This window comes from Coturnix japonica, chromosome 2, assembly GCF_001577835.2.
Source record: "Coturnix japonica isolate 7356 chromosome 2, Coturnix japonica 2.1, whole genome shotgun sequence".
In the NCBI taxonomy this organism is placed as follows: domain Eukaryota; kingdom Metazoa; phylum Chordata; class Aves; order Galliformes; family Phasianidae; genus Coturnix; species Coturnix japonica.
In genome coordinates this window covers 120,458,958-120,471,183 of record NC_029517.1, presented here as the reverse complement: position 1 = coordinate 120,471,183, position 12,226 = coordinate 120,458,958, and the positions used below count along the sequence as shown (strand labels likewise).

The window sequence follows — 12,226 nt, the reverse complement described above, 5'->3', positions numbered from 1 at the left end:
GTGGAATACTATTCTGTTTTAGATTTTAACCATTCTGCTTATGTAGAGGTAAATTACAGAAATCTTAATGTGAAAGTGCAGTCTGTTTCTCAAAAATGATGCTAGGATAAATCTTTATTTACTGACAGTAAATTTATATTTATTGTCTGGAAAAGCATATAATGTGCAAAGCATTCTACATTTACAATTTTTAGGCATTGGTATGGGTATGAGTTAATCATGTTAAGATGCACAAGAACAATTAACATAGCTATGCTTAAGTTAAACAATTTCTATAATCATTAAAAAATATTCTTTGTATTTCCACATGCCTAACTGTATTTGGACAAGTGTAAAAACTCACTAATATTTTAAATGCCAAAGAAATAGCTTAATCTTTAGAAGTGATTTGTAAGGAAATTTAAAGAAAACTTTTCATAAAACTTATTCTTTACAGGTTTAAAATCCAATTTGTTACATTTAAAAGAGTATGTTACTGTATAGTTTCAGTAGTATTGCCTGTGTTTCCATTGTTCCTGATGAGTATTATCAGCTCTAGATGGATGTAAGCATTGGCAATCTTCTTTTTATTCCACATATGAAAGGTAGCTACATCTGCTAATTGTTGTTATTAAATGAATCAGAATAAATCCAGGAATCAAAGCTCCTTTATAGTATAAGTAGTCAGATTTGTGTTTAGGAAAATGTAAACACAGAAATTCTTAACTGTGACTTAACATTTAATAAAGGATATTTATGTGCTTTATCCAAGACCAATTATTTTCTGATTTTTTTATTACAGATAAGTCTTTAGAATGTGATAATCCTCAAGAAAAAATAAAGTTCAGTTCTTCATAAGGCTGCACGTGTACAGCTTTGTAGTTGGAACTGTATTCTGAAGGTCTTGATCATGGAATGGATCTGTTTCAAATGTGATTACAATTATAATGCTGAATAGCCAAAACAAAGATTTTACTGTCTAAGCTGTAGTGACCAAACCATTCAGTTATATATTTACTTTTTAGATAATTTGGTTATTCTGTATTTTTCTTTTTTATTTCTGTCAAGTTTTCAGGTATGTCAATAGCTTGTGTTGTCCTTTTCACATTTTTAACTTAGTAGTGGCTTTCTGTTTCATACAAGAAAAATTCACCTCATAACTACAGAAAATTAAAAAGTGATTCACTGATAACTCTTTCTGTTTATAAAGATTCGGTATGCTAGGATAAAGCTAGTTTCTTAAAAATTTTAAAGGAAGGATATATTTTTCTTATACCAACGGATTGATTCTATTTATGTGAATGATACAATCCAAATCCAAATCCACGTAAGGCACTAATGGCTATCTTCCAATACCTAAGAAGTCATTAATCTCAATGGCAGATATAAAACATCCTCATTAGATATTATACATATGTATAAAAAGTGCTGATTGCAGGAGGATGATCTGTATGTGTATGTAAACAAGTAGTGTGCTATGATGTGCTTTTCAATATATGGATCATAAGCAGCAGCTGCTAATCTATATAAAGTTTTTTTGGGTGTATATGTATATTATGCTGCAGTGATGTATCTGGCAGTGAATTTAGTTCTGGCAACTTCAATATTGCCTGAAACTTCTGTTCATCACTCTATGTTGTTTTGAAGAAAGGAACATGGACCAGCCTGCCTAATTTTCCAGCTGCAAAGTTATTGAGGAATTTGAGATATAATAAACTTGGTGTCAAGTGAAATAATTAACTTCTCTCAGATGTTTAGTAAAAAGTAGAAGATGGACATTATGTTTCATGAACTTGTCTCTTTTGGTCATTCAAGGTTTATGATTTTATAGAATGTCATGATTCTAACAAGCAGCCTTCACAATCTCCTGATTTCTAATTTCTTCTAAAAATATATGTCTCTAGTTTCCAGTATATAGCATGATAGGCATAAGATATAAAGAAGGTGGTGAGCAAATTAATCATTGTTTTCTGTGGTGTTTTCATCACAAATGTCCTCTTGTAGTTTAACTTTACATGTAATCTCTAGTATTTTTATATGAAAATTAAAGAATATTTTTGAATTTATTTATTGCATCTGTTCTACAGGTTTGATATCTTTAGTGCTTTACCTGTGTCTCAGCTGTGATCATTAACTTTGGTACATAGCCATACATTGCTTATGAAGCAGATTTCTCTTTCATCAGACAAGCTCACAAAAAAGGCAGCAATTGACTGCTATTTTCGTATGAAGTGTAGGTAGTCTAAGAGGCTTGTTTCCTCATAGATACTATTATGCAGAGCAGGTAATCTCTTACTGTTCAAGATTCCCCTTCAAAGTAAAGTACTTAAGAACTAAGTGCTCAAGCCCTGTTTTGGGGATCAGGTTTACATTATATGTTTGCTGTTAAAATGTGGAAAAACTTTTTTAAAACTTTTATTTCTCAAACAAGGTATTTTTAAAGAATATATATATATATATATATTGGTGGGGGAAGGGGCTTGCATTTTCATTTGCTACGTTTAAAATATTTTTGAAGGTACTTTATTTCATCTTTGCAAGAGGAAAAACAGAATGTTGAAAGTCAATACTAGTGTTAGCCAGAGGTTACACATTGTATCTGAGAAACCTGAAGTGAAAACTAGATTTCTGATGCCTCAGTCTGGTACTTTATTCATTCAGCCATGCTGGTCCTACTTTCCCATATATTTTCTATTCCATCTTCTTCAATTATCTTCTGCATTTTGAATGAATAGCTGAATGAATATTTTTAATTAAACTCCTCTATCAGTAGACAAAAATTTTCTCTGATTTCATCACTTAGAATTTCAAGGGAGATTGTAGACTTAAAATTCACATTAATGAGTTAATTTGAATTAATTAAGAAGCTCACAGTGAAGAACAGAGACAATGACTATGTCTTTCTATTTAATCAGCAATATCTTGTGGAATTCCTAAAGCTCCAGTAAATGGTGGGATATTAACTACAGATTACCTAGTTGGCACCCATGTTACTTACTTTTGCAATGATGGGTATAGACTATCTTCCAAGGAACTTACTACAGCAGCCTGTCAGCCAGATGGTACCTGGAGCAATCACAATAAAACACCTCGCTGTGTAGGTAAGTAACATGCAAAAATAATCTATTAAGAATGTCACTCTATACTATGTTTACTTATCAAAAGCAGTAAACATCATGTCACTTAAACTTTCAGCTTTCAGGATACTTTATATGCAATTAATGGTATTACATTATTGTGAAGTATATATTTGAAATGTGTATCTGAGAATATACTGAAATATTCTATGACAGTGGAATAAATATCCTACAGATAACAGAACATATCCAAACTGATAATTAATTTTCTGATAAATCAAATTTATTGGTTGCAGTGGTTTATGCAAAAGTCAGCTCTACATTGAAATTAAAATGTTTCAGTACTATCCAGAATTCCAAAGTATCTGGTACTTTGGTACTTTATCAACTACTGCTGATTATTTATATATATCATAATCCCACACTATCTAAATTCTGGGAAACATCACTGAAGAGAAAATGCCTGCTCAGTTCCAAGAAGTGGAAAACTTCAATGTGGATATGAAAATCCAGGTGACTATAAGATATAGCAACACAAAAATGACTCATACAAATTGAGATTATTTCACCCAATGAATTATAGAAATAGGAAGAAAACATACTCTAGAATAATTTTTAAGGGTTTTCCCTTTTTCTTTTTTGCCTCGTTCTTCTAAATGAATTGCCTCATGCCTTTTCCTCTGCCTAAAGAAACAAAGTTAACACAGTGAAAGAAAGTAATATCCAGCAAGGATTTTCCTCTGTATCATTTTCTTTTGATCAAGGGAAAATTTTATGCTCACTAACTTTTCTATTAGATTAGGTTTGTAGAAGAATAGAGAGAAAGTACATGTAGAATTAGGACATAAGATAAAGATGTGTTGATGCTGAAATCCCTTTCTCAGTATGTATATTATTTAACATGCCACTACTGTGCAGCCTCTCCAAGTATTTAATGACTCATATAATTCATCTGAGTAAAAAAATAATTCCAATATTTAAGTTTGGCTGTTATTTTAATAAAGACTTTGATATCTGATGTAATGAGTTACATCAATTTCCTAACTATATAATGAATTCACTTATGGCATAGATTTTATGTACACCAATTGTGTAGCCCAGCATATTCTAGTCAATTATAATCAATAATAAATGAGAGAATTGTCACCTGCTAACAAAGGGAATTTTAAATACATTCTTACCCTTCACACATTATGTCAACACATTTAAAATTTATTTCTAAATTACTAACAACAGGTTTTTGTAATTTGCAAGTATTAAACTACAAATAACTGTGTGTTTTTGTCATTTGGAAGTTGTTACTTGTCCAAGCATCAATTCTTTTACACTGGAGCACGGAAGATGGAAAATAGTGAATGGCTCACATTATGAGTATAAAACAAAAGTAGTTTTCAGCTGTGATCCGGGGTACTATGGCTTGGGACCAGCATCTATTGAGTGTCTTGCTAATGGCACCTGGAGCTGGAGAAATGAACGACCTTACTGCCAAAGTGAGTGAATGTTGCATCTGTATCTGCTGTGTAGAATGCAGATAAAAAATATTTTATTTGGTTCAGTTGGTAATTAACTAATTTGACATAGGAAGTACTTAATTATCAAAGTTTTCTCTATCTCTAACCTTTTAGATAACATAATTCAATAGCAATTAATTGATAATGTTCCAAAAAATATTTTTTGTTGTTTGTTTTTAATTTTACAGAGAAGAATTTTTACTATTTTTAAAAAAATATTATTATTATTATTATTATTATTATTATTATTATTATTATTATTATTTTCAATAATTTTGGGGACAATAATCATTTTTGTATATAGAGTTCTACATAGCAGACAATACTTCAGGCTTCAACATTTATTTAGCTGTTTGATTAATGTTACATAGAATCATAGAATTGTAGAATTACATATTATTGCATGTATCTTCATGATATACAAGTATAAATTTCTGTTTTCTTTTGCTTTTATGAAGTTATTTCTTGTGGAGAACTTCCCACACCTCCAAATGGAAATAAGATTGGAACTCAAATCACATATGGGTCTACAGCTATATTTACTTGTGACTCAGGATACATGCTTGTTGGATCTGCTGTGAGGGAATGTCTGTCCTCTGGACTCTGGAGTGGAATTGAGACTAGATGTTTAGGTATGGGTACAACTGTCATGGCATAACTATTTTCTTTCTCTGTGCAGATAAAAGCAAGTAAAGTTAGTCAACTTATCACTTTCTGTTACCCTTCCAAGTACAGACACTGAGAAAGTTCTGCATTTTAAAAAACTGTGTTGCTGTTTTCCTTATTGAAGGGTAACTGTGCTGAACTTTCCACGAATTTAACCCCCTTTTCAGCATCTGCCACTCAAGCAAAGCCTGTGTCATTGGACTATTCCATATTGCTTTAAAACAGATCTATTCATAAACAGCAAGTCTGATGGATTTCAGATCCACCAGCTTTAATATATATCCTTACTAAAATAACTGCATAGTGTGCCTGTACTTAGTGAATATGCTATATAATTAATCTGTACAACTGCAAAAGATGCAATAAAAATATAAATACATGGAAAAACAAATGGGAGAACTTCAGCCTTATTTCTGACAGAAAATCACTCTCCAGGTATGAAGTATAGAAATGGAAAACCCTTTGGTTGAACTTGTTTAGGCATCTTCACTTATTTTATATACTCAGACAGCAGACCACAAGTTATTCATGAAAATGGAACACATAAAGTATGTAACCATTGCAGTATTTCATTTTAATTCTTTAGTATCTTATTTAATTCTTTGTTATTTATTAATATGATTTGAGTTGTAACTATAAAGGCATTTGATTTTAACTTTATATGCAACTACAGTTTTAGTTTTAGTGGAAATCAATGTGATGATTTTGTCCCAGTTTTAGAAAGTAAGACAAGGAAATATGAAAATATAAAGGAACATCTGTAAATGTAAACTTTTAGAAGAATCTGAAATAATGTACACATTAAGTGTTTATTGCATATTGTTCATTGTACAGCTTGCTGTTACCCTTTTAGACTGCTGTATGTCCTAAATAGTTTTCTTTTGGTAATTCAGTATTGCTTGGTTGGTATAAATCCTCACTTAAGTTTAATCTGAATTACTCATGAATGAGCAAAAGCATTACTTCTCAAGTTGAGATTTCCTGACAAATAGCTGAAGGGAACCGGAAGTTCTTATGTTTCCCTTTTACTGTGAAAACCATTTAGCAGAGTGGGGAAAGAAGAGAAGCTATTTATGTTTGATTTTCTTTGGCTTATTTTATTTATTTATTTATTTATTTATTTATTTATTTATTTAAAGCTTTCTTTATATTGCAAGAAAATTAAAGACAGATTTTTAAATCTTGCAGATTGTGGATGCCATAACTCATGTCTAGACAAAATGTGCTGATATTTCTTCATAATTAAGGGTTTAAGCGCAATGGCTTCTGCTACTCATGTTTATAAAAATATTAAAAAAATAGAGGGGAAAAAAAAAAAAAAAAAAAGACTTAAAAATGCCAAAATCTATGCTTATTGTGAAGAGCACCTAGGAAATTAAACGCTTTAAGAATTTGCTAAAATATTTTTATAGCAAGTGATGCTTAACATAAAATGTACTTATTTCCTCTGACACTTGCCTCTGGAGATAAAAATCTAAGATAAGCCAAATAATATTAAAAGATTGCCTAGTCTTTACTTGAAACTTAAAATGAGTCAATTTTTAGATGAAACATATATATTTTTGCTTCTCAGCAAATAAAATTTCTTCTTAAGTTCATATCTGTGTCCAATAAAATAAGTACAGACCCCCTGATCAGGAGGAGGAGGTTGATGAGGCCTTCTGGAAGCTTCTGAGGCAACTGGAAGTAGCGGCACACTCCCAGGCACTGTTACTTATGGGGGATTTCAATTATCCAGATATTTGCTGGACGACCAACATGGACTGCATGTGCAGTCCAGACAATTCTTGCAGTGCATTGAAGATAACTTCCTGATACAGGTGGTCGAGGAACAGATGTGGGGTGGGGCGTTGCTGGACTTTATTCTCACCAATAAGGAAAGACTTGTTAAGGAAGTAAAAGTTGGGGGCAGCTTGGGATGTAGTGACCATGAGATGGTGGAGTTCGAGATCCTGAGTGGAGGAAGCAAAGCAAAAAGATCTGCAGAGAGGGACCTGGACATCCTGGTGGACGACAGATTGACCATGAGCCAGAAGTGTGCCCTTGTATCAAAAAAGCAATGGCATACTGGGGGGACTTGATATAGACGGGACTTGATCCAGGTTTCCAAATACCTGAGGTGTGGGAGCCATAGTGGTGAGGCTGGTCTCTTTTCAGTAGTGCATGGGAATAGGACTAGGGGTAATGGGATGAAAGTACAGCATAGGAAGTTCCGCACGAATGTGCGCAAGAACTTCTTTACAGTGAGGGTGACAGAGCACTGGAACAGGCTGCCCAGGGAGGTGGTGGAGTCTCCTTCTCTGGAGATATTCAAGACCCGCCTGGACGCCTACCTGTGAGACGTGTTGTAGGGAGCCTGCTTTGGCAGGGGCGTTGGACTTGATGATCTCTAGAGGTCCCTTCCAACCCCTACAATTCTGTGATTCTGTGAAGTAGTTCAGAAAACTGTGTTTGAAGTGTTGATAATTCTTTTAACATTTAGGTAAGATTAATGAAATCATACAAGATAAATTAATAAAATTTTCAAGATATTCAGTTTAAAAACTCAAGCTATTTTTTCAAATGTTCAGCTCCAGTCTATCATTTAATTATGATGTTAGATAACTTAATTTTCATTCTATCTATACGTAGTTAGAAAAAAATTATGAATAGTGAATAGTTTTCACAGTCCTATTTTCTCTCTAGCTATTGAGGAAAAAATGTTCAAAAATAGAATAAAATAAAATACTAACAAGGAATGACAATGACTAAAATATTTTTATAACTAGAAAAATTCTTGAGGATTTGTTTTTTCATTATTACTGTTATTTTAATATCACTCATTAAATAGTTATTAAAACTAGCCTTTAACCATAGAAGAAATACATAGAGACTGCTTTATCATAGTAAATTGTGAAAAATGTGTAACAATAAGATAAAAGTATAGATTATTTTCAATCAACTGCCCAACCTGAAAGAGGATATCTGATGTTAATCTTAGTGTTGTTATAAAGATTTCCTAGGGGATTTAACACCTGTCTTTAGAAAATGCTAAGTGACTATCTGAATTTAAATACTGAAATGGAGTATATTTGATCAATAAGAAAAGGGGAAGTGTGTTTTGTGTACATTACTACTTTTAGAATTAATTCTGAGAAAAGTAGCAGGAAAAAAAAAAAAAAAAAAAAAGCTAATTTGACCAGTTTGAGTGTCAAATATCAGCATTTGTTCAATCACTCCATACAGTGGTACTGGGATATATTTCATCTTTTTTTTTTTTTTTTTTTTTTTAATGCAAAATAACAGCAGTGTCAGTTCAGTACTATGATTTTTTTAAAGATGTTTTTTATATGCAGGAGAATATTATGGAAATATATCCCTGTGAGAACTGTAAGTCCTGCAGAGAAGAAGTGAACTAGTTTTGCCTTAGATTAACATCTTAGATATCTTTTTTCCAAAAACATATTGATATGTAGATTTCTTTTCACTATTATACTGAATTTTGGTTTTATAAATGAGTAAAGTAAGCATATGTATGGTTTTGTCATTCAGTCTAAATATTCTGAGTTACTTTTATTCCTACTTTGGCATCTCAGAGAGTAACCTTCACTGCTGAAAATAAACCTGCTTTAGCTGAGGTTTCAAAGGTTCTGACATTAAGTTATTAAGCTCATTCTGCGTTGGTGGAGCTGGATTTCCTGTCAAGCTAGGTATTTTATGAGGTGTTCAGATGTCTGAAAATCCTTCACTGAGATATTTTGACTGATTTTTTTCTTACTTAATAGTATTTCTCTATAATCAAAAGCTATCCAAGGGCAGAAGCTGAGCATGTCACAGAATCACAGAATCACAGAATTAGCAAGGTTGGAAAAGACCTAGAAGATCATCCAGTCCAACCATTACCAATAATTCTCAGCTAAATCATATTCCTCAGCACCACATCCAAGCGTTTCTTGAACACTTCCATGGTCGGTGACTCCACCACCTCCCTGGGCAGTGCATTCCAATGCCTGACTACCCTTTCCGAGAAGTAATACTTCCTAATGTCCAGCCTGAATCTCCCCTGACGCAGCTTAAAACCATTCCCTCTAGTTCTATCATCGATTACACGAGAGAAGAGGCCAACTCCCAGCTCACTACAACCCCCCTTCGGGAAGTTATAGAGAAGGTCTCCCCTGAGCCTCCTCTTCTCCAGGCTGAACAATCCAGCTTACGCTCCTCGTAAGGCCTGTGCTCCAGACCCCTCACCAGCTTCGTAGCCCTCCACTGAACACGTTCCAGAGCCGCAATGTCTTTCTTGCAGTGTGGGGCCCAAAACTGAACACAGTACTTAAGATGCGGCCTCACCAATGCAGAGTACAGGGGGACAATTACCTCCCTGTTCCTGCTAGTAACACTGTTTTTGATGCAAGCCAGGATGTATGCAAGCCAATGTTGTAGACCTTATTTCCTCTAGTATCTGCTGTGAAGTAAAACATTCCCATTGGATGCTTTTCTTCATAGTTCACCCACTGCCTGCACAAAAAAAAAAAAAAAAAAAAAAAAAAAGGTATTCTGATTCAGTATTTTAACCTATAGGTTACATTGTGATCTGGAGGACAAAGCTGGATTCACAGCCCTGCTGTACAAGCCTTTCATTGCTGTTTCATACTAATATGGGAATGAACCCAGTCTTATTAACTGAAATAAGGAAACTGAAAATGAACAAGACTATACTGAGAATTCTAGAATCCTAGTAGCATGAAGTCAACTTATTTACTACTAGGATGTTAGATTTTTTTTTTTCCTTTGTATTTTATTTCATTTTATTTTATTTTATTGAAGATCTATCATAACCTAATTCTTGGATGGAGATTTTGCTTAACACTTGCTTATTTTATTCTTGCTTTTCTCCATGACCTAGTTTTTATTACAGTGAAGTAACTGCTGTATTTCTAAAGCGTTTGTATGTATTTAAGACTGTTTGGTTTTGTTTCTCACACACTCGTTCTCTTAAATATAGATCAGAAGTACATTACTGCATGATCTACTTCTTTTCTCTCATTTTCTCCATAAATCTTTTAGTATTGATTTCCATGTTCTAATAGACTTCCACGAGTTATATTTGCATTGTATCATTTGCTTCTAATTGCTCTTAGAACCAGAATATTAATTTGGGGATTAAAATAAAGTGATTTATAATAATAATAGTATTATTAATCTTTCATCCATGATAAGTCAATATTAGGTGTCTTATTGTCTGTGCAAAAAGTAGAATTATTAATTATTAAATGTTTTCTTGTCAATTTGCAATGTAAATTTCCTGGCACACAAGAAAAACAAAAACCCAAAGACAACAGTTGTTCTGATTTCAGACCTTTGTTCTCCCAGCAGCTCTAGCAGTCCTTTGCTTTCTAATTTCTTATCATTTTACTTCTTTTTCAGTTTTCTGCTCTAGTTGTTTTGTTTTGGTTTTCTTTTGTTGTTTTTGTTTGTTTGTTTGTTTGTTTGTTTAGTCCTGACAGATCTCGTTCATTTTTACAGGGAGCTCTCTCAGTACGATATCCAGTTTGCTAGATTTGCATTTAGTGAAAACAATCTACCTGCAAAGCTTAGCTTCTGAACTGTTTTAGAACATGAATGCAATTAAAAGGAATAATTTTCATATCTCATTGCATTATATGATATTCATTTCAAAATATATTTGATGTAACTACATTAAAATAGAAAACTAAAGTAGAAGCCTCATGAAGCAATAAACAGCAGAAATGATACATAAAAATTACATGAATATGCAGTAATTATGGGCATGTGTTTAATTTGTAATTAACATTTTGGAATTCCTTTCTTCACAAGTATCTTAAGAAGAAAATAACTAGAGTGAAGAATTCTAGTAATATTCACAAGAAAAAATGAATTAACACCTTGATTTTGAATCACAGAATCATAGAATCTGGGGGGCGGGGGGGTGGGAGGGGGATAAATCAAACCAAAAAACAATACAGTATAAGGCTAAGTAATAATGATTCTTCAAGATAAAAAATTCTCATCCCTCCCCTCTCTTACTTTCCATTCTTCTCTGTTGTCTTCTTTTGTCTATGCTTTTGTAGAAGTAATGATAGCAATTACTGTAAGGGAAAGATCTTAATTTCTTTTGATGGAGATCAGATCCATAGATTTTCAGAGTAAGAAAATAAAGATAGTAAAAGTACTTTTTGAAAAAATATTAAGGAGTATCTAATGCTATTATAATGGGTAGAATTTATTCATAAATACATAAATCAGTGCAAATATAATTTATGTTCTCCAAGGTTCTCTAATCAGGAACGCTGTATAGCGTTATGTACACCTAATTTGGCAAACACACAAAGCTGCAACAACATGTCAGATTATGTTTTGAAAACTAAACCAATAGGGCCAAACCCATCTGGTATTTTGATTGCTGTTGTTTTTTTACCTCCTAGTTTTTTACATCTCTTAGAAAAATCACCTATGATACTTATGCTTCCAGAGGCAAGAAAGTCTCAGCTTTGCCATTATGTTGTTTTTGATTTTTTTTTATTTTTTTTTTCCTGCTATAGGATGTTTCTAGCCTTCAAAGAAAGAGAAAAAAACATCAGAGCATTATAAGGGCTCCAAAGTTAAAAGAAAAGAACAAACAGTTTTGTCTCAATCTATTTTCTCACTAGCAACCTCATGGCTTTAGGGGCTTGATTTTTTATTTTTTTAATTTATTGTCTTTAGAATTATAGGACAAATGGGGAACAAAGTAGTTTGAGTGTCCGGTAATATTTTTTCCCACTTAAAATTAACTGCTAGTTGTAACAGTGCTTTCTTTCCTTATTTATTTTATTTAATTTTTAGGTCTGTGTCATGTGACATCATTTCAATTTTACAAGTTATTTGGTGAGATGTAGTGCTTATTTTTAAATTCAGTAAGAAAAAAATAAAATGGTAAAAAACCCCACACATACTTAATTTCTTCCTCCACCTCTATGGATTAAAAGTACAAAGTTGAAGACTAGGCCAAAACAT

At 32.7% G+C, this 12,226-nt stretch overlaps 1 protein-coding gene across 6 annotated transcripts in view; it reads left to right on the top strand.

Annotated features, from left to right (window-relative positions):
• CSMD3 (CUB and Sushi multiple domains 3) overlaps positions 1–12,226 on the top strand; it is a 467,721-nt gene that overhangs the window by 402,564 nt on the left and 52,931 nt on the right. For all 6 annotated transcript variants that reach the window (XM_032442883.1, XM_032442886.1, XM_015856173.2 and 3 more), the window contains 3 exons: positions 2,895–3,080; positions 4,352–4,546; positions 5,026–5,199. In XM_032442883.1, coding sequence (XP_032298774.1) covers positions 2,895–3,080; positions 4,352–4,546; positions 5,026–5,199 — 555 coding nt within the window. The remainder of the gene's footprint in view (positions 1–2,894; positions 3,081–4,351; positions 4,547–5,025; positions 5,200–12,226) is intronic.